This window comes from Neovison vison, chromosome 2 (genome assembly GCF_020171115.1).
Source record: "Neovison vison isolate M4711 chromosome 2, ASM_NN_V1, whole genome shotgun sequence".
NCBI classification, from domain to species: Eukaryota; Metazoa; Chordata; class Mammalia; order Carnivora; family Mustelidae; genus Neogale; species Neogale vison.
In genome coordinates, this window is record NC_058092.1 from 228,926,735 (window position 1) to 228,951,577 (window position 24,843).

Genomic DNA, 24,843 nt, shown 5'->3' on the forward strand with positions numbered 1-24,843 from the left:
TTGAGGCTGGGGAATCATGGGGACAGCAGAGCGGTCACATGAGGGGTGGGTCATCGTCACCAGCTGGCTCGCTCAGACAGATGCTGTCTCTGCCAGTAATCCCGTAATGACCAAACTCCGTTCCCTTCTCTCTCATAGCGATCCTGGTGTGATTAATAAACTGCACAGTCACCCTCGACAGCAGGGGGTTTTGCAAATGGGAAAGTCTGAGCGGGAAGGCTCACAAGTAACCGAGTGTGGTCGCTGTGTTTGTTCAAACAGGAGTTGAAGATTTGGCAAACGGGCTGGAGAGGTCTGGCAGCAGATGGCGGGAGCAAGCGGCACTAGGGAATCGAGCCTGACTTGGGCTCTGCCGGGCTCTGCTCGCAAAGGGGCGAAGGGGGGCTACCGGGGCTGGTTGGGATAGCCCGGGGCCAAGCAGGGTTTCACTCACAGCCTCTCTACCCAAAAGAGACTTTCAAAAAGCACTTCTTTTCTTTTGCTTAAGTGTCAAGCCCGGATTAAGTCCAGGAAAGGGTAGGGCAGAGGAGAGGGTTCCAATGTGCTCCCAGACGGGTTAGGGGAGAACAGGACATCCCCCAACTCCATCATTGGCACAGGCCACGAGCCCATTCACCACTGCCTTGCGCTGCCACGGGGACCCTGAGCAATTCTGCATTTATCTTTCTTCCAGACGAGATCTTGTTTCTGTCAAGATGAACTATTTATCTGTGTCGCATGAAATGTCACAGACTGTAGACAATACCAAGACAAACCCACACACAAGAAATAACCCTCTGGGGGTGCGCACACACGGCTCCCCAAATCTGGAGAGGCTGTCAGTGATGACTTCCCAGCCGTGAACTTACTCTTGACAAGTACTTAACCCAAAAGGCGCTTGACAGCCCACACCCCTGGGGCCCTCAGTTTGTCAGAGCAACTCACTCTCGAGCTGATTTGCCAAGGGAATCCGTGCCCCCTCCCCCAGAGGCCGGGCAAAGGCATAAAGGGTAACAGGTGGTTCTAGGTTTCACCTGATGGCCTTAGACGATGTTTAATCAAACTACGAAATGCTCAAAGCATCCAGTGTTTAAGGATTCTTCTGCTCGTGTGTGTATGTGAACTAAAACTTCAAAGCTATTTGGTTTTTTATGTAAGATTAGTCATCATGCAAAACTCACTGGTCAAGCAGTTAATAAAATACACATATCCCACGGGAGGGTTTTGTACATTTCAGTCCTTACAGAAAACAAAGCAATTATAAATCCTGCACGGTCCTGAAAGGGAGGGAGTTCCTTCGCCTCTGAAAGCCGCCAGTCCTGCCAGCCCCTCGGCGGCTCATGTGTTGTAAATTCTCGAAGCCCTTTTAGCAGCAGTTTGGGCATCCGGGGCATCTTCTTCCTCTTCCTCAGTTCGCTTGTGTTTCAAAAACAAGTCAGACTTCAAGAAGCGGCTGTAGCTGTCATACTTCATGAGGTTGAAGATCTAAAGGAGAAAAGGAGAAAGGAATCTAAGTTTGAGGCTAATTGGACCGTGAGTCATTCTCTCAAATGTGTATCAAATTCCTATTGTGTGCCAAAGAGGGCAGCTACGTGCAAAACCCACAAAGCTAGTAAGTCTGGTGCCGGGCAAGGAAGATTTCTTGGGTGGTTTTGGTCATTAGGAGACAGACTCAGCGGAATATAATAGTTAGCCACACGAACGAATCTACCTCTATCTTCCTTGGAAGTACAAATGCACACAGCACTGATTCACACCCTTGTATCAAAAGGCCCGTTACGAAACTCCACTCTGTTTGGTTAGATAACACAGATAGATAACAAATAGGGCTGTATTTCTCCAGAAACTTGAGATGGCAGAACAGAAACCATTCCTGTAGAGGGGGTGGTGACTGGAAAGGCCACCGTCATCTCAGATGATGCCAACCTTGTTAAGAACCCCCACCCCAGAAGTCTGGCATCCAAAATCTCAAATTAGCCTGTTAGGATGCCAAGAAACAAAATGGGGCTATTTGAATGCAGGCCGGGGAGTGAAATGACAGTGCTAGCAAGGAGCGGCTCCGGGAAGAGGCCCTAATTAACGCAAGCAGCCACTGGCTGCGGCAGGCGGACCCCAGCACACTCACACAGGAGCACTGCTCTGGGGAAGCGAGGACTCTCAGATACGAAGGGAGGACCCCTCACGGAGCCTAACTCTCCTGGATTATCAGGCTTCGTCCTGCCCTGGCAGGTCCTCAGAGAACTGCCCCCTCTTCTTAGCCATGGTCCCTGTTTCCAGCATTCCCTTCCCTCCACTCCCACCGGATCCTTTGCTCCCCTCCTCCCTTGTCCTACGAAATCGGTGGAAAAAAAGAGAAGCATTTTCCGGCTGTTGCAGAATACAGTCTCTTGAGAAATCCTCCTCCTGTTTCTCTCTCTCAAACCTTTCAACTGAATTTTCAGGACATTCTGCAGAAGAAAAATCCACACCATGCACCCCGGTGTCTTTGCTTCCTGCACTGCGATGGGCTCAACAAGTGGGAAGTTCCAGGGCTGTCTAGAATGTCGCTCACTGCCAGGCGGGGTTATCAAGTGGGTGGTTAAACGCTGACATCTTTTAAATTCGACCTCTCCCAACACACACGCAAACTATTTTGAAAACTGAATGTCGGATAGAGCTGAAGAACTCAGAACATCTGCCTGGGGGATGGGAGACCTGGAACCTTCTGCCTTTATACCTTCCTTTTCCTGAGACGGCTTCACCCACAGGAGAAGCGCCTGAATCCCTCTGCTGCCGTCTGAGTCCACTGCTCAGGGAAAGATTTAGGACTTTGTGTATTCCTTAAACTCTTGCACTATGGCCTGCCCATCCCCGGGTGCCCTCCAGCCCTGCCTCGGATCTGCAGCTGTTCAGGAAGGACACGCCCCCGTGAGTCCCCACCTTGTGCCTCTCTGAGACCGTCACCTTTTATAGCAATCTTGCAATCTGAGACTGACGTTTGGAGAAATCATTCACTTTAAAACAACAATTAAAAAAAAAAAACCCTCCCAGAAAACACAAAAATCAGAGTCAAGGGCAAGGCGGGGGATGAGGAATGCCATTATCGCTTGGCGGCCTCGCACGCGTGCGCCGTGCTTTGCAGGTGGGAGAGCCCCGCGGCACCTGCCGGATTCCGCTCTCCCGGGCACAGAGCTCCCAGGGGGCCCCCTGACCTGCCCACCCTGGTGGTCTGGCGCGAGGCTCAGAGTGACTCACGAACGCCGCCTCGTGAGGACCCCTCCTGGCACCCAGCCCTGCACCCCCCTCCCACTCCAGGTCCGCAGCAGATGGGACCCAGCACTGCCAGCAGGATGCGGTTGGACCCAAGCGTCTCGTCTGAAGTCTCCGCGTGTGGGAGGACAGCATCCTGTTTGCCTGCCATGCTCGGAGGCTCACCCTTCAGAGAAGAGAAGAAAAAAGCCCCCAGGGACGGAGCAGGCGGGGGACGGAGGCCAGGGGGTCTCTTCGGCTGCTCCAGGGCAGGCAGGACTCAGCCTCCAGAAGATCCCCAGAGGCCACAGGCTCTCAGCACTCGATGGTGCCAGCGAACGCGAGGGGACAGGGCTGCAAACTATTTAACAGGAGCATAAGGGCCACTCCCTGCCATGGGCAGGTGTGAAATGCCCAGGAAGGCTTTTGGGCTCCAGTTGACTCTGCCAGGAGCCTTCGCCCGCCTCCTGGAGCTATGCAGTCACTAGGCAGTGGCCGCAGGCATCAGACCCCTGTAGGAGAAGGAATAAGGAAAGAACCACATTTTCTGAGGCTGCAAGCTGCCTAGCCCCTCATCCCTGCCCCCAGCAAAGGGTATCCTGGGCACTGGCCTCGGAGTGCACGGGAACAGGGGGCTCAAGTCCCAGCCCCCACCCCCATGGGGCTGCTGAGTGAAAACACCTGGAGGATAGAGAATGCTCCTAAAAATCCCTTCCCAGAAAGTGCCCAAAGGCAGTGTCTCCAGCTGTGGACCCCAGGCCACAGCCTCATTGGTCACAGAGCAAATGGCCGTGACTGGGGTCCTGTAAATCCTCGCTCAGTGAACGAACAGAAACTATCTAATGTGCAGCAACAGAGGGCTGACAACATGGGGGGTGGAGGGGGCAGAGGAGGGGCAGGTACCATCCCTGCCGAGGGCACTTTCCAGCCCATCACCAGGCCATGCACGGAGCATCCTCTCTGTTGAACCCTCACCGAGACCCTCTGACACCTGCTTGCAGAGACCCTCTGACACCCTCAGAGACTCTGGGCTTTGCCCCACAGGCGGCATGTCCATCTGCTGGGGCTGCTGTGAGACGTAACCCAGACTGCGGGGCTCAAACAACAGAAAGTTCTTTCCCACGGTTCTGGAGGCTGGGACTCAACCGAAGGAGCTGGCAGGGCGGGCATCTTCTGAGGCCTCTCTCCCGGGCTTATTCAGATGGCCCCAACTTAGGGTGGTTCGACTTACAATTTTTTGACTTTAGACAACACACATTGAGTAGAAGGCGTACTTGGAGCATTGAACTTTGGTCTTTCCCCAGGCAAGCGATAGGCAGTCTGACCCTCTCTGGTGATGCGGACCCGCCATCATGGGCGCCAACGGCTCATGCGGACAACCATCCTACCTCCGTACAGCCGTTCTGTTTCCACTTCCAGTACAGTATTCCATAAACGACATGAGATATCCAACACTTCATCTGTGAAATAGGCTTTGCGGTGGATGACTTCACCCAGCTGTGGGCTAATGTGAGTGTTGAGAGCACCTTCAAGGGGGCTAGGCTGAGCCGTGAGGTTCGGTAGGTTAGATGTGTTTAATATCCTCTTTAACTTGCGGTATTTTCCACTTACTGTCAGGATGTAGCTCCATATTGAGTCGAGGAAGATGTGTACATGGCCATCTTCCCCCTGTGTCCTTACACGGTCTTCCCTCTGTGTCTATGTCCTAAACTCTTCTTAGAAAGAGACCAGTCATACTGGATTAGAACCCACCCCCAATGACCTCATTTTACATTCAGTATCTCCTAAAAGGCCTTTAAACACAGTCACATTCTGAGGTCCTGGGGCTTGGGACTCCTACATCAGGTTTTGGAGAGGACACGGTCGCCAGCAACCCAAGAGAGATGGGCGGGATGCGGATGCTGGCCCCCTTGCCCCGAGCCCATACTCGGAACTGCTAGGCTGTCCCACGGCTCAGCTGGCAGACCAGGAGGCAGTCACTGAAAATGAAGTCTGCGAAAGGAGTTAGACGTGAAAAGAATGCAACATGTGAATGTTACATGTCCAAACACTCAATTTTAAAAATGTGCTGAAATGAAAAACAATGATCCCAAACATGTTCCTCAAGAGTGTATCTGTGTAGGGGCGCCTGGGTGTTTCAGTGGGTTAAGCCTCTGCCTTCGGCTCAGGTCATGATCTGAGCCCCGCATTTGGGCTCTCCGCTCAGCAGGGAGCCTGCTTCCCCCTCTCTCTCCGCCTGCTACTCTAACTACTTGTGATCTCTCTCTCTGTCAAATAAATTAAAACCTTTAAAAAAAAAAAAAAAAAAGAGTGTATCTGTGGGGGCACCTGTCTGGCTCAGTTGGAAGAGTGTGTGACTCTTGAACTCGTGGACATGAGCTTGAGCCCCATGTTGAGTGAAGAGATTACTTAAAAAAAAAAAAAATTTTTTTTAAATGTATTTGTATGTGTAATGGGAAACAAATATCCCTAAAAGTCAGTGTGGTGGGTTGAATGGGACTCCCGCAAAGTGTACGTCCACCGGGAACCTCAGAATGTGACCTTGGCTGGAATAGGGTTAGTTGAGGATCTCACGATGAGACCGTCTTCCAAGGAGCGGTGTCCTCCTGAGACGAGGAGAGGACACACGGAGGGACGCAGAGAGATGAGGTCCCATGAAGGCAGAAGCCGTGATCAGAGCAAAGCAGCCACCAGCTAAGGAACACCGGGACGCCAGCCCCCACCAGAAACCAGGAGGGAGCAGGGAAGCATTCTTCCCTAGAGCCCGCAGGAGGGGCACAGCCTTGCCAAAACCTCAATTTCAGGCTTCTGGCCTCCTGAACTGAGAGAATGAGGATTTCTGTTGTTTTAAGCAACTCCGTTTAGAACCATTTGTTAAGACAGCCCTTGGAAACCAACAGTCGACTTCTTGATTTCCACTCGCTCCTACCTGAGCGCAGAAAATGGGATGGCCCTCGGTGTTCCAGAAGGTCCCTCTCTGATGGGGAGAACTGGCCTCACGGGGCCTGCACAGAGAGTCTCACCTTCCAACACACCTCAAGTTGTCCTCGGGGAAGAGAAAGCAGGAGGTGGAGACAAATCGGGGCTGGGGCTGGGGCTCCCGTGGGCAGACGGCATCCGAGCAGAGCGACGCAGCTGTCTGCAGCCTGCCTCGACGGTAAACTACCCAGCACCGCTGCGTTGGGCTCACGCCTGCAGGCAACTGGAGGAGAAGCTCTCTGTGATCCGGGCAGAGGGAGCCCTCCTGCCCACGGGCATCGGTGGGCCAGGTCGCGCCACCCAACCAAGGCCCCTCTGTCCCCAGGTCCCAGGGTGCTACTGATTAGCCTTGGCCTTTCTGCGAGGGAAAACATCCATGCGGTGCTCCAACTGGAGGTTGTTCCGAATCTGCCGTTCTGAGAAAGGACGCCCTTCCAGAAGCACCTTCGTCCGGGGAGAAGACAGGATGCTTCACTAGGCTTGAAGGCCCTTCGGTGGGGATTTCATCACTGTCTTCAGAGGCACGTTTCAAAGCTAATCGTTGAACGCCGCTCAGACAGCAGGGGCATGGGAAGACCTCCGTGCGCATCCCCCCTCCTCTCCACACCCCTCTGCCATGGTACTTCAGCTGGATGCAAGGGGGAAATAAAGCCTTTAATGCAACAGCAAGTTCTTGTAGTGAGATTTTGTACTTGCTTCAAGAACCGGGGTCTTGAAAGAAGGCAGCAAGAGCCATGTCTAACTGCACCTTCTGGAACGCGCTCTCTGCCCACACACGCAGACCACAGACATGCTTTCCTACCCACGCGTACCGACAGAAAGCGTGAAGAAAGCAAGCTCCCTCCCTCTAGCCCTCAGGCCATGGAATGACCAGAGGCCATGGGGCAGGGCACACACAGGGATGTCCGCACCGTGCAAATTCAAGACCGCCTCTCTGTCTTCTGAGTGGGCGGAAGGTCTGAGGGCGGCGGGCAGAGAGAAGCTCAGCTCAGCTCTTGTCCCAACTAACCAGGCTGTGGAAGTTTCTCTCCTGCTTCCCGGACAGGCTGCCGGAGACGGACGCCATGCCGGGTAGGATCGAAGCTCCAGAAAGAAGGTGGGCATGGACCAAGAAGGAGCGCTCCCTGCTCAAGGGCGATACCCCTCACAGGCCCAAGGGTCTGGTGCTGTCCCATGGAGCAGGGGGCACTTGGTCCACTTTTTCCTGGGGTCCATCACGCTCAATTCCCAAGCCCAAATGATGTGCTTTCTACGTGGAGAGAAAGTATTTTCTTTTGCTTTCTGCCAAGGAGGAGACTTAAAAGTTATTCTAGCACCACCCGACCTTCTTCCCCTAAATACCTTTCTAAAGGTATAAAAAAAAATAACTCAAAGTATTTCAAAGGCTGTCTTTCCTGCCCTCCTGAGGCAAACAGCTGTGGGAGAAGCAGGGAGCCAACTTTTCTTCCATTTGAATGAAAACCCACAACCTGCCCTTTCGAGCTTTGCTCACAGGAAAATGCCAATTTCGGGACTGGATTTAATCCAGGGGCAGGTGTCAGCTGGCACCCACGAGACAGAGGCGCCAGGCCCAGCCATCACTGTGGACTTGGAGATCCAGGGCATGGGGGAGGGGGTGGACCCCGACCTGCCCCCGGAAGCATGGCAGCCCCTCCCCCCATGGCCAGGTCCTCACCCACTGGCCCACCCCTTCGTCTTGATGTCTAAAAAGGAAGTGTTTCTCTCTTCTTGGGTTCTGGGGAAATTCAAAGTAAAGACACTGCCAACAAGCGGCCAGACGCATGGTTCCTTTCTCTGTCAAGGATGTGGCTGGGAGCATTGACATTTCACTAAAGTCTTTTCTACCTTTTTTTTTTTTTTTTTTTTTTTAAGCATCAGAGGTTGAGAGCTTCCTTTCCCGTGGAGAAGGCCACCTTCCTCCTGCTTTCCCCAGACTAGACTTAGCACCAAGCCTGGGCGAGAGGGTCCTGGCAGCACTTGAAACCTGCTTTAGGTATAGGCACTGGCTCCCTCAGGAACATTCTCTTTCATAGCCCCAGGAAACAATGATTTCAAGGTGACACGTGCAATGAACTTGACCCTCCCATTGCCTCCGTCTCCTCGTTGGCCCAGGGGGAACAGACCTGGCTATTCTGTGGAATTCAAACCAGAGGCTTCAGGGCGAGAAAGGTGTATAAAATGGTGCGGAGACCCTTCTAGGAGCAGAGTTGTGTTTTAAATCTTTTGACATGGCACGATCTCAAATCACGGAGCAGATTTCAAGGCATGCCATTCTTACCCCTTCAGGGAAGGGTCTGGAAGGATACGAAACACACAGGCGTTACTGCTAGGGAGGGAGAGGGAAGGCACGGCCTAAGGGGTTTTAACGCTTTGGTTCAGACCCTCCTGGGTTATGTGAATTTTCTTTTCTTCTCAACAACAACCGTAGTTATTTATCTACTAAAAATAATTTTCAGGGGTGCCCAGGAGGTTCAGTTGGTTAAGTGTCTGACTCTTGGTTTTGGCTCAGGTCATGATCTCAGGTCCATGAGATGGAGCCCCATGTCGGGCTCTGCGCTCAACACGGAGTCTGCTTGAGATTCTCTCCCTCTGCTGCCCCACCCCGACTTGTGCTCTTTCTAAATTAATTAATTAAAATCTTTTTTAAAATTAATTTTTGAAATTAACCTGCTCAGGGGCGCCTGGGTGGCTCAGCCGTTAAGCGTCTGCCTTTGGCTCAGGTCATGATCCCGGGGTCCTAGAACAGAGCCCCGCATCGGGCTCCCTGCTCAGGGGGGAGTCTGATTCTCCCTCTCCTACTCCCCCTGCTTGTGTTCCCTCTCTCGCTGTGTCTCTGTTGAATAAATAAGTAAAATCTTTAAAAATTAAATTAAATGAACCTGCTCAGAATCCTAGGTGACACAGTAACGGGTTGTGCTCATGGCTCTTGCTGGCCGAGTGGGCCCCTGGGCCGGCCTTCCTCCCTGGAGCTCACAGCCATGGGTCCAGCCCGCCGAGCCGACAAGGCCAGCAGGGACGGACGCTGTCATGTCTCGTACAAAGGAAAACATGTTAGGCTGCTGTGACCAATTTGATCCCTTCGTGTTGTAACTGACTTGGTGCCTGAGGGACTGACAGGAATGTTCTAGAATCAGCTGGGCCAGCAGGACAGAAGAGCCCGGCAGGGCCAGGGAGACGGATGTGGGAAAGAGAAGGCAAGAGCCCTGGCAGGTCTTTCAGGGCCAAAGACCGGGCTGCTGTGAGGCACGCGTGAAAGGAAGGTGGCGGCCCAGGCACGGAGGAGGACGGCAGGGCCAGGCGGCAAGGCGGAGGGTCAGGAGGACGGGCCTGGCCGCCCAGGAAGCCCCACGCCCACGCAGGTTCCCCTCTCCCAGCGTGGAGACCTCGGGCTAGTCGGGTCACCTGCCCCTGGGGTGAACTTTCTCACTTGAGAGCCGAGGCTCCGGGTCCCGGCTCTTGCTGCTTTCAGGTGGGGACCTGAGGCTCGGGGAGGGTGAGGCACGGCCACTCTGCCGCAGCTCCGGAAGTCCCATCAAGCTGGGGTTTCTCAACCTCAGCACCGTGGCCATTTGGGGCTGGATAATTCTGGGTTGTGCAGGGCTGTCCCATGTGTCCCATTTAGCAGCCTCCTGGCTTCCACCCAAAGAGCCCGGTGGTACCCTCCGCCCACCCGCGTTGTGACAGCCAGAAAGCTCTCTCCAGACATTGCCCAGGATCCCCTGCAGGGGGGGGAGGCAGGGAGGAGCCAAACTGTCCCCAGTTAAGAACTACTGCATGAAGCTCAAGTTTATCTTCATGTGACATTCTAAAGGACACGCACAGCCCCACCCACAGAGGGTCCTGAGTAAACACGCCACGGATAACAAATGCATTTCGCCTCCCAAGTGTCTTATCATAACCTCCGTTTCACAAAACAGGAAGCTGACGCCCAGAGAGGGACTGCATCTTCCCCAAAGCCTCCCAGCTACCAAATTCTAAAATCAAAGAAAAGGGGGAAATGTTGGGTCTAAGGAAAAAAGGATGTGGCTGGCAGGGAGCGACTTTGTAACATCAGGACACTGACTTTGTAGATGGCGTCACGGTGCAGGTCCGAGGGGCAGCAGAGCCGGCCAGAATTTTGCCCCATGGTACAGAGGTGGACACAGAGGTCACACTAAGAAAAGGGGCTCACTAAGAAAAGGGAAGGCTGGACTGGAACGAGAGCCCCCACGTCCCCCTCCCAGCTAACCTGACATGCAGAGAAAATGACGGGAAGTCTGAGCTCAGCATCCAGGAAGTGATGGGCAGTGCGGGAGGGGACGAAGGCAGGTGTCAGGCCATCTGGGTACGAATGATGAGCCACGGTCAGGAGGCTGCAGGGTCACAGCTCGAACAGAGATGGCTCTGCACCGAGTCATCACCATCCTCTTGAACAGCTCGGGGCCCAAACCTTATTAGCCCGACTGGCACATTCTATAAATAGTTACCAATCAAAATCCTTAGAAATAAACTGCTTACCACAGCTTCAAGGCCTAACCCCAGCCAGTCCCTCCTGACTTAGTTTCTACCATCTTCCTCACTGACTATATAGTCCAGCCATACTGACCTCCTCTAGTAGATCCCCACCCCAGGGCCTTTGCACTTCCTGTTGCCTCTCCCTGGAAGGTCTTACCTGGCTTCCCCTTGCCACTCAGGTCTCAATCACCTCCTCAGGGAGCCCTCCTTGACCACAAGATCCATAGTAGGCCCCTCCCAGTCACTCTTAGCCCACCACCTGCTGTATTTACTTCATAGCCTTAATCTTTTTCTGTCTTTGTGGTTGGGTGGCGGCTGATTTCCTCTCTGCACACACAGCTCCTAGCATGGTCCCTGGTACATAGTAGGCTCTCCATCAAGATGGTAACATAAGGGAGTGAATGAAAGAACAAATACCAGCAAACCAACCAGAACGGAAATAGACCTGCCAGCAGAGGGTTTTTAAAAGGGGGGGAAAGAAAAGACACTGCAGGAAATTGCAGTTCATTGAAAAAAACAGTTCTTTGTAAGGTCGCCTCCTCCTTCCTGCTTCCCACAACTTAAATTTGTCCTTTGATTCTAGGCTAAGGTTCCAAGGAAACAGCCACAGTCCAACACCAACCCCCACCCCCACGGCTGCCGCCCGCTCCTGGCCATCCCAGCATTGTGTTGAGCACACAATGTTTGCATGAACTGAGCTAAATCAGAGAAAGATCTCTCTACTTCCCTAAGTTTTCAAAGGGATGGAGTTTTAAGCCCCAAACTTCTTTTAAGATGTCAAAATGTTGGGACACCTGGGTTGATCAGTGTGTTAAAGCCTCTGCCTTCGGCTCAGGTCATGATCCCGGGGTCCTGAGATCAAGCCCCGCATGGGGCTCTCTACTCAGTGGGGAGCCTGCTTCCTCCTCTCACTCTGCCTGCTTCTCTGCCTGCTTGTGATCTCTGTCCGTCAAATAAATAAAATCTTTTTTAAAAATGTCAAAATGTTGGGGTGCCTGGGTGGCTCAGTCATTGGGGGTCTGCTTTGGCTCGGGTCATGACCCCAGGGTCCTGGGATCAAGCCCCACATCGGGCTCCCTGCTCAGTGGGAAGCCTGCTTCTCCCTTTCCCACTTCCTTGCTTGTGTTTCCTCTCTCACTGTGTCTCACTGTCAAATAATTAAATAAATAATCTTAATTTAAAAAAAAAAAAAAAAAGATGTCAAATGTCTAACACCTCCTTCACGGAACACGCCGACCACAATTTTGGCCTGATGCTTTGGGGGATCAGGATCACGAATGGTGTCATCGTCCCACGGCACAGGGATGCCTTGGTGTAGTGCGTGGGGCTCAGGGCCCCCTCGGTGGCTCCAGATATCGCTACGGTTTCATATTCAGTTTCAGTTTTCTGCCTCCGCACTACCTGTCACTTGTCACTTCTTGCTGCCCATCCCTGCACAGCCTCCACCCGCATTTCCAACCCGCCGTGACCTGAGACGCCGAGCCTGCCGGAACCGCGTGTACAGCAAGATGAAGACCCAAGAAGCCCTGCTTCAAATCAGACGCACGGACAAGGGGTCTTCTAATTTACTGCTCACGGAGGATCGTCCCACCCTCCTAGGCTCTGGCTGTGACCTAATGTCCTGCCCTCCCCCCCACAGGAGGGCTGAGGCTCCCTGATGTCTCCCTGCTGGACGGGGAGCGAGAAGCAGGCGGCTGGACAAAGCCAGAGCCACCAAGTGGGGCAGAGCTTGAGTTAGGTGAATTCTCTTGGTTCTACATAGGTTCCTCCTGGCTTCAAACTCCTGCACTTAGAAAAACAGGGTCCTCCAGGGGGTTCTTTTGGGAGCAGAGAGCCACAGGCTGTGCTGAGCACACATTTTGATGGTCACCAGCAAGGCTTTTGAGTTTTCCCAAAGTGGAACAGAACGCAGAAGCCCTCCCCAGGGGCTCCCTGTGGCATCAGCTCAGACTCCAAATACCTTGTCTCCACCCTGTTGTGTTGTGTTGTGTTGTGTTGGAAGATGGTGCCTCTTTCTCCCTCTCAAATAAGTGAATTTTAGCAACAGGAGACACAAGTGCTTTCTTCACATTAAGCACTTTGAACTGCCCTGTGGCACATGCGTACTTACAGGAAAGAGAAGGATGGAAAATCTAGAAGTCAAACATTATCCATGGTTTTTTTTCCAAGTATAGAATTAGGAATTTTTTTCATCTTTATACTTTGATTTTCCAAGCTTCTTTTGTTAGGCATGACTTTTTATAGTTAAATGAGGGTAATTTAAACAACATTTTTCTTTGGGGGCACCTGGGTGATTCAGCCAGTTAAGCATTTGCCTTCGGCCCAGGTCACAATCTTGGGGTCCTGGGATCGAGACCCGCATTGGGCTCTCTGCTCAGCCAGAATCTTCTTCTCCCACCCCCTCTGCATCTGCCCCTGCTTATGCTCTCTCTGTCTGTCTCCCTCTCCTTCTCTCTCGAATGAATAAATAAAATCTTTTAAAAATATTTTTTTCTTTGTCATTTAAAAAAAGATCGGCCTCTGTCCCTTGTGTTTCCTCCTTTCCGTCCCAGCAAAAACTCCCAGCGTCTGCAGCAAGTGGAGTGTGCCCGGTCACAGGGGTCCAGTCCACCCTGAGACGTGCTTCAGGCCTAACTGCAGGACGTCTGGGTCCTTGGGAGCCCGAGGTCCCAGTGAGTGGAGTGATGTCAACGTACTGCATTCCTCCCTACTACCTTGGCTTCTGCGGCCCTGGAAGATGGGGTTGCCGGTATTCACCTGGCCTTTCCAGTCCCTCTGCTCCAGCTGCTTTGAAGAGCCATGAGGGGCCCCCACGGATCCAGGCTGTGGGTGTGTCAGAGAGTGCGTGGTCTTTGAAGGCAGGTGGACGAGAACACATCTGGCCTCCAGCACCTCCTGCTACCTGTGTGACTCTGTACTAACCACTGCGTCTCCTTGAACCTTGCTTTTTGCATCACCAAAATGGGAGTAATAATAATGCACGCAGAAGATTAATGAGATGGGACAAGCCAAGTAGACATGAGATGCTGAAGTTACCCCGAACAATAAACACTGCTCTTAGTGAAAATATCCAGGACACAGGGGGTTCAGTCCAGGTTCTCAACCCTGCCTGTACTTTCAAGTTCCCTGGGAAATTTTAAAAGACTCTGAGGTCCATCGGGCGCCTGGGTGGCTCAGTCGGTTGGGCATCCAACTCATTGGTTCGGCTCAGGTCATGATCTCATGGGTCATGAGTTCGAGCCCTACGTAGGGAATCTGCTTCTCCTTCTCCCTCTGCCCTCCCCCCACCCCAGCTCGATCTCTCTCTCTCTTTCTCTCTCTCAAATAAATAAATCTTTACAAGAAAAAAAAAAAAGACTCAGCGGTCCAGGTCGGGGCAGAGATCCTCATGCAGCTATGGACACAAGAAGTGCCTTTTCACCATACATTCTACTTCCTTCCCAGCCACAAATCCATGTCCATGGCTTCCTTCCCATTGGCTCAAAACCACCACCTCCAGGAAGCCCTCACCAAGTCACCCACACCCACTGGAATTCCTTCAACACCTAAACTTGATTCAGGATTCAATTCACACGGAGTTTGCACTGCGTGCCCTGTTGCCGCCATGTCAACTTGAAAACATCCTCAAACCACTTTTTACCTTTGTATTTGCTACCAATATACTTGTTTCCTAACCTGACGCTGAGCAAAGATGGATGCTGGCACAGGCTCTGGGCTCTCTACTCCAGACAATCCAAAAAAGGCCAACCGAGGCACTGTACCAGTTCCCAGAGTGTGGTGTTAGGACCTGAAGCAGCAACGTCACCTGGGAACTTGTTAGGAAGGCAGAGTCTCAAGCCACCCGGGAACCATCGCGCTGGCAGATTAACTCTGGGGGTGAGGCCCAGCCTCTGTCTGATCAAGCCCTCCAGATGGGTCTGGGCTTGCTCACCTTGGAGGGCTGCTGAATGAAGCTAAACGCCAATTTCCACCTGGGAGTCAAAAGAAGGCCTTTGCTCCCTCGCCCCAGAAGGCGCCAGCAGAAGTTTGATATTGGTCCGTGTTCCCTCATCGATAAGTGTATAACATTTCGTAAGCACACTCTGAAGAGTCACATCTGCAAATTCACGTCTAAGATCTCTGGAGTGTAGTTTCGTCCCTTTTCCTATTACCACTGGCATAGCTCATAAAAAAAACTTGCCAGAAAACTAATGTACCCCTTAGAGGTCCATTTCTTAAACTCAATTTGTCCTGCTTTAAGTGGAATAGAGTGCCCAACATTAACCTTTTCCTTAAAACTCAGGAGCCTCACTGTGAACTCACTCACGGCCTAGGGCCCCCAGAAGTGGGTGGCTGGGCTTAGATACTGGCACGAAAACAGCCCCAGGGTGTCTACCACTGTGAGTCCTTGCGCTTACTTTCTAGATTTTTCTTTCTGTTCCTACTTGCAGCAGCTACATGTTGCTTCCTCAGTGTGGGTCCCTCAAATAGCTCCAGCCTCCCTTCTAATCTGGGTTGAGAAGCAAGATAACCCTGCTGGTTCAAACTGTGTGTAGACCAAAAGTAGGCAGGCCTGAGGGAGCCTCCTACGGGTCAAATCCCAAGCCTGGCATTCCAGTCCCCTCTCGTTCACCAACCACAGCCCTTCAGTGCGCCTCAACTTGCCCAGCCAGAGAGATAGCTTCTGGGGAACCTAACATTCTTCCAGCCTGGGAATAAGTGTCACATCCGGGGGCAGGTAGGGCAGTAAGATTACCTGGTCCTGGAGTTTCTGGAACATCAAGGGGTGTGGTTCTTCTAGTATCTTCTCATTGAGCCGGGATTGCCCTTCGACATTGACTTGTGACGAGGCCTTGCTGGACAGAAAGGTCATGTAGATCTCTTTTGCCTTTTCCTGCATCTGGAGGAGACACGGGGAGCCTGTTATCTGGGAGCCCAGCCCTTCCCGCCTGAGCCCAGTTCTCTATACCAGCCAGACCCAGAAGCTGCAGGAAAAGCAGCCCCATAGCCCTTTGGGGCTCTGGCTGCCGTCCCCGGGCTAAGCGCTGTGTGGGAGGGCTCGTGCTGGGCCCAGCCCCTGCTGCCATCCCTGCCACACATCTGAAGCCACTTGTCCTGTCAGGAAACTTCGACACTATCCATTCGGAAATGAAGACAGAAAGCATCCCGGCCCAGAGTGGATGGTAGTCTGCGCCATTCAGGACCATCCTCAGAAGTCCCCAAATGAAGAGGAAAGAAGCCAGGCCCTAAAGGCCCCACATTGCATGGCTCTATTCCCATGAAATATCCAGAAGAGGCGGATCCACAGAGACAGAAAGCTGAGGGGTGGCCCAGGGCTGGGGGAGGGGGCAAGGAGGAGTGACTGCAAACGGGTAAGGGGTTTCTCTGCAGGGCAGTAGAAGATTTCTGGAACTGGATTGTGTGAAGGTACCTTATGCCACTGAACTGTGTACTTTAAAATTATTTAAAATGGTAAAAATGGGAGCCGTAAAAAAATGGTTAAGTGGTAAGATTTGTGCTATGAGTGTAACAGTGCAATTAAAAAAAAGTCAAGTTTGGGGCGCCTGGGTGGCATGGTCAGTTAAGTGTCCAACTCCCGATCTCAGCTCAGGTCATGATCTCAGGCTCAGGAGGCGGAGACCCACGTTGGGCTCTATCTTGGGTGTGGAGTCTTAAGATTCTCTCTCCCTCTGCCCCTCCCCCCTCTGAAAAAGTAAAATTAAAATTAAACATAGAAATAAACATTAAAAAAATCAAGTTAAACCATGCAAAGTATGCCAACCAGTCTTCGAGAACCTACTATGCCCTTTACAGCCATGACCCCATTTCCCTAATCCCCTGAGCATCCAGCAAAGGGCCATTTCCTGGTGACACCACTTCCCTGATGAGGACACAGAGGAGAGGTGATGTGGCTTATTCCAGTCTTGACTACCCTTCCCCACCCCGTCCCTATTTCACGCCTGTGAGAGACATCACCCCCTCCAGGGGTCCAGTCGGTCCACATTCCAGGACAGGGAATGTTTTGGTGCCGGGATATGAGTCTAAGCAAAGGGGAGAAGGCTTGCTGCTGCCGTGAGTCCCAAGTGCAGTCCTGCTGGAAAGCATCAGTCCTAAGTGGAGACAGGCCCTTAAAATGCTTCTAAGCACAGTTGGGAAAGATATGCCCACGTGCACTCAGGTTGCTGCAAAAACCTGGAGCAGAAACACTTAGCGTAAGTGCTCTGTCTTAAAAACAGCACGCCTGCTTGCTGCGTGGTCCTCCAGGGCACCCCCAGAGCGTTCTGTTTTCTCCTAGAGAAAGGAGGCACCTCACTGGCAACGAAGATGGGGGTCGGTTCTCTGAACATCACTGACTTACCCAGTACCTCGCCCCACAGCAAGTCGGGAGACAAATGCTTCTGACCTGCAGCCACGGAGCCATGACCGGTTGGGGGCGGGGACGGGGGGCTTCCTGAGGCCCAGAAAAGTGCCACTGTCTTCAGAGAGCCCACCTGGACCCCTCACAGGCTGCCGAGCTCAGCTCAGGGAAGCCCAAGCTCTGGAAACATTCAGACTTCTAGAAACCACCGGAAGACTCTAAAGGAGCCTTGAAACAAGGGGAGTTTAACTGATTTTGGTTCCAGGGACTGGTTGATAAAAGACGCCATGACGGTCCTACCCCCCAAGAAAGAAAATCTTGACAGTATGGGGTCAACATCTCAGGCCACAGTGTCATTTCTGGATCAACTATTGCCAAGAACCATTAATTGATGTCCAACTCAGCAACACAGTAGCCTGTCGGGACTTCTCCAAGGGACAAGTCTGGAGGCCATCACAGAGATCCAAGCGTTCTGGAGCTTCTTGCCTTTCCAAGGCCCACTACGACTCCATGAAGTCAAGAGCCTCACTCCCACCACCCCTTCTGTCCGCGAGGAGCAGTTTTGGAAACCACTTCCTGTCTTAACAATACTTCATGAAAATACAATTTCAGCTAGTCTGATCAGCAGACTCCATGCAGAGCTCTGGAAATAGAAATCACTCTGGGGCTCCCTTCCCCCTTGAACACTCACACACACACACACACAAACACACACACACACGTTTTCCAGATGAATCCAGGCTCTCTTGGGTGGTTCCGCAAAGGAGAAGTGTAATGAGTAGCTTGAGGCTTGGAGGTGCGGGGCGGGGCAGGAGTAGAGGAAGCAGGTTGGGGACCTAAAGGTACGCTAGCCTCTGGGGTACTAAGCCTCACCCACCCTGAGGTCCCCAGCCACCCCTCCTGAGTCTGTCTGGAAAGATGGTGGGGTCCCCGAGGCACATAGTCTGGGGCCAACTTGGTCCATGGCTGCCCCCACCCCCGGCTGAACACCCAGAGGGGACTGGCTTCAGCCCCAGAGCTTATCTGGGCTGGGATAGGAAGCGTGACCGAAAAGGGAAACCCTTAGACTGCAGACCACAAGCCAGTCACGGGAAGGCCTGATGCCCATGCCGAGAACTCTTAACAAAAAAGAAGAACCAGGTCTCTTGAGTTATTTTGGTAGAGTTTCCATAGCTTTGTTAACCCTATTCTAGCTCCCGCCGGGACGGGAACAGAAAATGGTGGAGTGGCCCTGGGCTACGGTTCCAGGTATGAGCTGGAAGGAGGGCTGCCCTTCCCCAGCCCTGCCAGCCTCCAGCAGGGCACCTGCTCCACGGAGAGCAGACAGGCCTAGCGTCCAACCCTGCCCGACCAGAAGGTGCTGGAAAAGGATCCCCGCCCCCGGGGCCCAGGTGATGACTCCTGGCATCAACCTGAGGCCCGTCTGTGGGAGTGTTTGCCCCCAGATGAGCTTCTCCCAGACGCTGCTTGAATCTGGGGCTTTCCTTCCCGCCTGGTGATGCGTCAGCCCTAACAAGACTCAGGCAGAAGTCAGCGCTCAAGCGCTGCTCCCTCAGCAGATGCATGTTGAGAAGCAAATCCGCTTGAGTATCGGCCCTAGACACAGCAATCAACTCAGGACAACAGAAGCATCAGCATTCCAGAGCTCAGAAGAGCATTGTTTGGACGGCCCTCGCTCCTCTCCCCCATCCATTAAGGGCACTGAAGCTTTTTCCCTGGGGAAAAGAAAACCTCCTTCCACTCCACATGCCCTTATAGCTAATGACCTCCCCACCCCCTGACTTCTTCCTGACACATCTCAAAGGAAAAGTGTGCACTTTCCATCTCCATCGCCTCCGTGCCCCCCTCCTTGGCCTCCTCAGTCTGGCTTCCACAACCCCCCTGCCTCCCCCGCACCTGCCAGCTCAGCCTCCCAGCAGCTCCCAGACGTGTGCTTGTGCCTCAGTCCCTCAGACCTTCTTCTGATCTGCTCTCCGGCCCCTGCCGGCCCTCTCAGCATCCTCCAACTCCCTCCTGTTTCTGTCTCCTTTGTAGGTTCCTCTCTCTCTGTTCCCCCATGAATTCTGGGGTTCCCAGTCCTCTGTCCTAGCGAGGATGTTTTCCTAACCACGGGCTCTCTCTCCCAAGATTTCATCCCAACCCTCTCTCCCCAAGCTCCTAACCATGGAGATTTCTAGAAATGTGGGCTTGGATGTCCCACAGACACCTCCAACTTAACACCAAAAAGCAAAGTGGCCCCTCCTGGCCAGTGCCATCTCTACCCCAGGAAGCTGGAAGTCACAGTCCCCAACACCGGTCTCACCCCAAAACTGCGCCTGTCACCAAGATCTGTGCACCCGGTTCACCCGGCCTCCCGCACACGCCTGCACAGCCGGTCCCCGTCCACTCCTGCCCCTCAGCCGGAGATGGACTACAGGAGAGGGCACAGGAGAGAGTTTAAGGATCGAGCCACTACCTTTACTCATATCAGCTTCAGAAAAAGAAGGAGGCAAAGAAAATACCAAGTAGACGATGCAAGAATAGTTCTGAGAAGTGGCTCAGGAAATGGAAAGCAGTTGGAGCGACGGGGGATGGTTCTGCCAAGAGCAGAGACAACAAAGGTGCACCTGCAGGGGTGGGGGGGGGCGTGCCAACGGGAGCGTCTGCCAACAGCAGGAACTCGGGGGTGTCAGGTACCCCAGACGGAAGGGAAGAGGAGGGCCGCAGAAAGAAGCCACGAGACCCCCCTCCCCGAGCCCTGATGCCCCCAACCCAGAGCGGTTACCCCCTCCCTTCTCCATGGGAGACTAGTTTTCTCCACTAAAGAAACCAACTGGGGGAAGCCGCCAAACAGAGGCACGAGGAGGGCAAGGATGAGACAGCAAATGGTTAAGTGGAGCCCGACCACGGACCGGACCCCCCGCAAAATCCTCCCGGCCCCACACGCTGGAGGTCCGTGTGGTTTGTGAGCATATCAGACGTGCGGCTGCCGCAGAGAGACGACGGGGCCCCAGTCTAGAGAAAACAAAAGCAGAAAAAAAATTCCACAGAAGGATGTGGAAATAAAGTTGAAATCTCCAAAGGAGAAGTAGGAACCAAAAACCAAAGAGATGAAAAAAGTAAGAGGGAAACCAGGTAAAAGTGAAGGTCTCGCTCCGTCCGGGGGAGCAGGGCCGACCCTGGGAAAGTGGCCAGAGCAAACAGACGGAAAGGACTGACCAAAAGTCATGACAATCCTAACACCCTAACATTGCCCAGAACTCTACCTTTCCAGATTAAAAGGCTCCACAAAACGCCCACACAGGGGATGAGCCCCAACCCCCCAGAGCTTCTGCCTCTACAGCTGTAGAATATGTGTGATGAAGAGTGTATGCTCTTCCGGACGGAAAAGAGCAAATGAAACAGGAGAGTTGACATATAAAATACTAATTCTTAACACAAATGGAAGACAACGGGGCAGTGCGTTCAAAGGTCTAAGGCAGTGCCAACCTAGAATTCAATTCCGTTCCATCACAGTATCAGTAAAGTGGGAGAGTAGGGGAAAAATAACATTTTCACTCAACCATTCTTTAAATGTCCACAGGCCACGTCCTCTTCCTCAGAGCCTACTCCTGGCTATGCTTCCCCAGCACGAGGGAGCGACTCAGGACAGAGGATGTCCTGGGTCCCCAAAGCAGGCAAGAGGCCGAGGGAAGGCCTCTGGGGGCCGAGGAAGGCCTGGGGATGCCCCGGTGGCAACTGCGGTCAGAGCACCCCAGGCAGGTCCCTGGGGGAGCCCCAGCTGCACAGGCGAACCGAGAGGCCTGAGCCCACGCGACACCGTGTCTGGAGGCGTTTCAGAGGCCGCTGGAGGTTGGAAGAATAAGAAAAGCACAAGAGGGTCCAAGAAGAGAAAACGTCACGGAGGCATCCTCTTTGGCTCAGCCGCAAACGAGAGAGACAAGAGGCTCCTTCGTGAGCAAACAGTGACAAGGAGGCCGGTGAGTGCGGGCTCAGTTACAGCGAGAGGAAGCCGGGAGAGAACATCTAGACGCGGCGAGGTTGCTCGGAAGCAACGGGGGCGCGGGGCCGGCCAGTGCTGGGTCCGGACCCCGCCGGGGGCAGCGGAGCCCCACACGGGCCAGCCCGGACCCAGCCAGACCCAGGCCGAGACGCGCAGCACAAACCAGGGGGCGAGTGACATCTGGAGGGTGCTGCGGGGGGGAAGGGAACCAGCCCACCTTACTCCCGAAGAAGCGTGGGTCACTTGGGGACGTTTGAATACTTTTTTTTTTAATAAAGAAGATGGTGTTTTAGCCTTTTAGGAAAACCTCTGCTTTAGTACGTTTTTTTAAAAGATTTTATTTATTTGAGAGAGAGAGAGAGCAAAGTTTGGGGGGGGTGCGGGGAGAAGAGGGAGTAGCAGACACCCCGCTGAGCAGGAAGCCTGATGGGGGGCTCCAGGCCAGCACCCTGGGATCATGACCTGAGCTGAAGGCAGAGGCTTAACCCACTGAGCCACCAAGTTGTGCCCTTTGGTATGTTAAATAAGAACCTCAAACACTTTAAATCCTGAATCAGTTTGTAGTGTTAAATAATATGTAATAAAAATCATAAATACCATAGACCCCTCCCCCTATAACTCTGTTAATTCTAAAACACTATAAAAAGGCAAGGTACCATTCTATTTAAGTGCCAGTGCAAGCCCTTCTCGAAGGTATGATTATTAGAAAGTGGCGCTGTGGGGCACCGGGGTGGCTTAGCTGGCTATGCGTCTAGCTCTTGGTCATGATCTCAGGGTCATGGGACAGAGCCCCATGTCAGGTTTCCCACTCAGCTCGGAGTGTGCTTGAGATCCTCTCCCTCTGCCCCTCCTCCCACACCCACATGGTCTCCCCCTTCCTGTCTCAAATAAATAAATCTTCAAGAAAGAAAGGAAGGGAGTCTGGGTGGCTCAGAGGGTTAAAGCCTCTGCCTTCGGCTCAGGTTATGATCCCAGGGTCCTGGGATCGAGCCCTGCATCGGGCCCTCGGCTCAGCGGAGAGCCTGCTTCCTCCTCTCTCTCTCTGCCTGCCTCTCTGCCTACTTGTGCACTCTTAATAAATAAATAAATTCTTAAAAAAAAAAAACAAAACCTGCATTGCCCCACCACTTCCCCACCCCCATTCCTGGCTTGGTTTTTATAAATCTGTACAAACTGCCGTGTCCCTCTGCACAATGTCACAGAGTGAACAAGCCCAGTATGCCCATGCAGCTGGAATGAAAGAATGAATGAATGAATGAATGAATCATGGATACCCAAAACCTTGTTGGGGCTTGTCCTGAGGCTTTATCACTCATAAATACCACTCGGTTTGAGAAGATAGATCAATCTCTCGTTAATTCATGGGGGAAAGGCACTTTACAGAAAAATTTCAAGCCATAAAGAAATTGGGAACGGAGAGAAGTGCTCTGAAAGCTGCCTGCTGTGTATGAACCCCCTGAAAGGTACAGCCATTGCAGGAGCCCCAAGGAGGGCGGGGGTGCGGGGCGTCACCTTTCCCGACTTCCTGAAAGCCAGATCCCTGTCGAGACCTTCTCCCTCCCTTGGGAAAGCATGGGCCAGGGCAGGTAGCAGGGGCACAGCGTGGGTCCACTGTTTGGAGCTTCTGAGAAACATGTCTGTCCCTAGGGCCATCACCGTGGCAGGAGGGGAGGGGGCCAGGACCCACCCCAGTGGGTCCTCAGGTGTCTGCTGACCTGAGTGGGGAGAACAGGAAGTAAATGACATCGGGCTGCTCTAGGCACTTGGATACAGTGGGGAGAAGACCAAGATCTCAGACCCACAGAGCCTGCCTGGTAGAAGGAAGACAAGACAGTACAGAGAGGAAATAAAGAAACTCTACCCAGAAGAGGTCAGATAAATTGGTAAGGACTCTGGAGAGATCCAGCGGGATAATCCTAGTAAAAGAATGAAAAAACAAACCAGCACAGGGCCTCTTTGAAGTAATGGGCACCTGGGTGGCTCAGTCGGTTAAGTGTCCGACTCTTGGTGGTGATCTCGGGGTCACGGGATGGAGCCCCACGTCGGGCTCCACGCTCAGCACGGGGTCTGCTTGAGAGTCTCTCTCTCCGTCTCCCTCTGTGCCCCCCCCACTCATGCTCTCTCTCTAAAACAAATCTTTTTTCAAAAAGTAAGAAATAAAGCAAAGGAGGCAACATGAGGTTCACACCGGTCCACCGCCGCCTCCGTTCACCGTAGAGATCCACCCTCGACAGACTCCCCGCCGGACCAGACGAGGCGCGTCTTATTGTGAAACTCGGTTGGACTCACTTCTCCTCCTGCCTCTGTCCTCCTCCACTTTTTAAAATTAGTGTTTCAGAGCTTACTCCTGGTTTTACTTCCCCTATAGCCAGACCCACCAGAGAACACACAGACTCTGCAGTCTGAGCCCGGGTCTGCGCTCTGGCCCCGACGGCACCGAGCCAGGCAGCGTAGGCAAAGCTGCTGCGTGTTCTCCCAAACCACAGCCCACACCTCTGGAAGGACGGGGGCGGTCATGAGGCTGAGCGCGATAACCCAGACCGAGATCAGGGCCCCACAGGCCCCACGGAGGCTTGCTTCCTTCCCAGCACTGCTGTCTTCTCAGGCGGCTGGGGGGTGAGGCCTTCACTTCACATTCTAGGCTTCAAGACACGAACCTTCACGGGGTCATATGCTGGGTGTCAGGGGTGGGGGTACAGCGAGGGGTTCTCAGATTCTGGAAACACTGTCTGTGGGATGAGGATGGGCCAGTATAACCCAACCCTGTAGCCTTGCAGTGTTTCCCCGGACTCAGGCTCTCCGCGTCTGACCTCACCTCCCTCCCAGCCTCAAGCGCAGCAGAGCTGGCCTGTGTTTCAAGTGCCACTCTCCCACCATCTGGCCTTCCTTTGGCTCTTCTCTCCAGGCTGTCCTCTCCCCATGCTGTCCCCACCCCCAAACTCCCCTTCAGGTGTCTGCTTCCCCACTGACCCCCGCCTGGGCTCCCACAGAACCCCCATTTTCCATTTCTCTGCTCAGCACACTTGCAAAAGCTTGATTAACAAGGTGCTTTCCTTCTCGATGCCTGTTCCTTAAAGAAGCTCATCTGTCCTGTCCCCGCGTGTCTTCCACACTCGTTACAAGGCCTGGCCCTGAGCAGACCCTCCACAGAGGTCTGGTGGACTCTGCTGAACCCGAGAACACATGAGCCTGGTGTGCAGGGAGAGCACCCAGGTGACCTCGGAATGCTGGTCCAAGTCCCAGCTCAGCTGTGGGGGCCTCAGCTTCCATGGTGGCAGAGTGGTGGAGGGAGAGACGCCGACCCGTAGGCCCCTCTCACCCTTGACACACAAAGAATATAGCAGAAGAACGGATATCTGTTTGCCTGCTTGGCTCTCACCTAGGGTTTTAGCCCGAGTCTGGACAAATCAAATTGCACAGTCCAGCATTTCCGGACAGGGGCCCCTGAGCCCTGCCCTGAGTGCTGGGGCCAAAGGAAAACAATGAGCACTTCTGTCTCTAGGGTGGGATCCCAGCTTTCCAGGACTGGCAGACCCACCCACTCGCTTTACCCTAGAGGCCATTCACTGCCCAGGAGGCTCAAACAAAGTCATCCAGGGACGAGAAGAAGCCTGAAGGAATCAAATACCAAGGGTCCTCCCTGGGAAGCCTTTCTAGGCTGACCTAGGAAATTTGAGCTAAAAGGAATCTATCTTAGCGTCCATCCTTGCCCCCACATAGAGGAAGGCGGTAGAAGGAAGGCGCCCTGCTCCATCTTGGGGGAAGTGTGTCCAAGTCAGGAAAAGACTCTGAACAAATCAATGATGAACATTTTCCAAGCTGTTGTCTATAAACATGTAACGGT

The 24,843-nt window shown here is 53.2% G+C and overlaps 1 protein-coding gene across 2 annotated transcripts in view; it reads right to left on the reverse strand.

The window, feature by feature from the left end:
- Positions 1-1,109: 1,109 nt before the first annotated feature.
- The window catches only part of RGS10 (regulator of G protein signaling 10), a 38,557-nt gene continuing 14,823 nt past the window's right edge, over positions 1,110-24,843 (reverse strand). For both annotated transcript variants that reach the window (XM_044236687.1, XM_044236688.1), the window contains exons 4-5: positions 15,416-15,559; positions 1,110-1,464 (exon numbers count right to left, since the gene is read on the reverse strand). In XM_044236687.1, the coding sequence (XP_044092622.1) occupies positions 1,318-1,464; positions 15,416-15,559 (291 nt within the window). In that variant the 3' untranslated portion in view covers positions 1,110-1,317. The remainder of the gene's footprint in view (positions 1,465-15,415; positions 15,560-24,843) is intronic.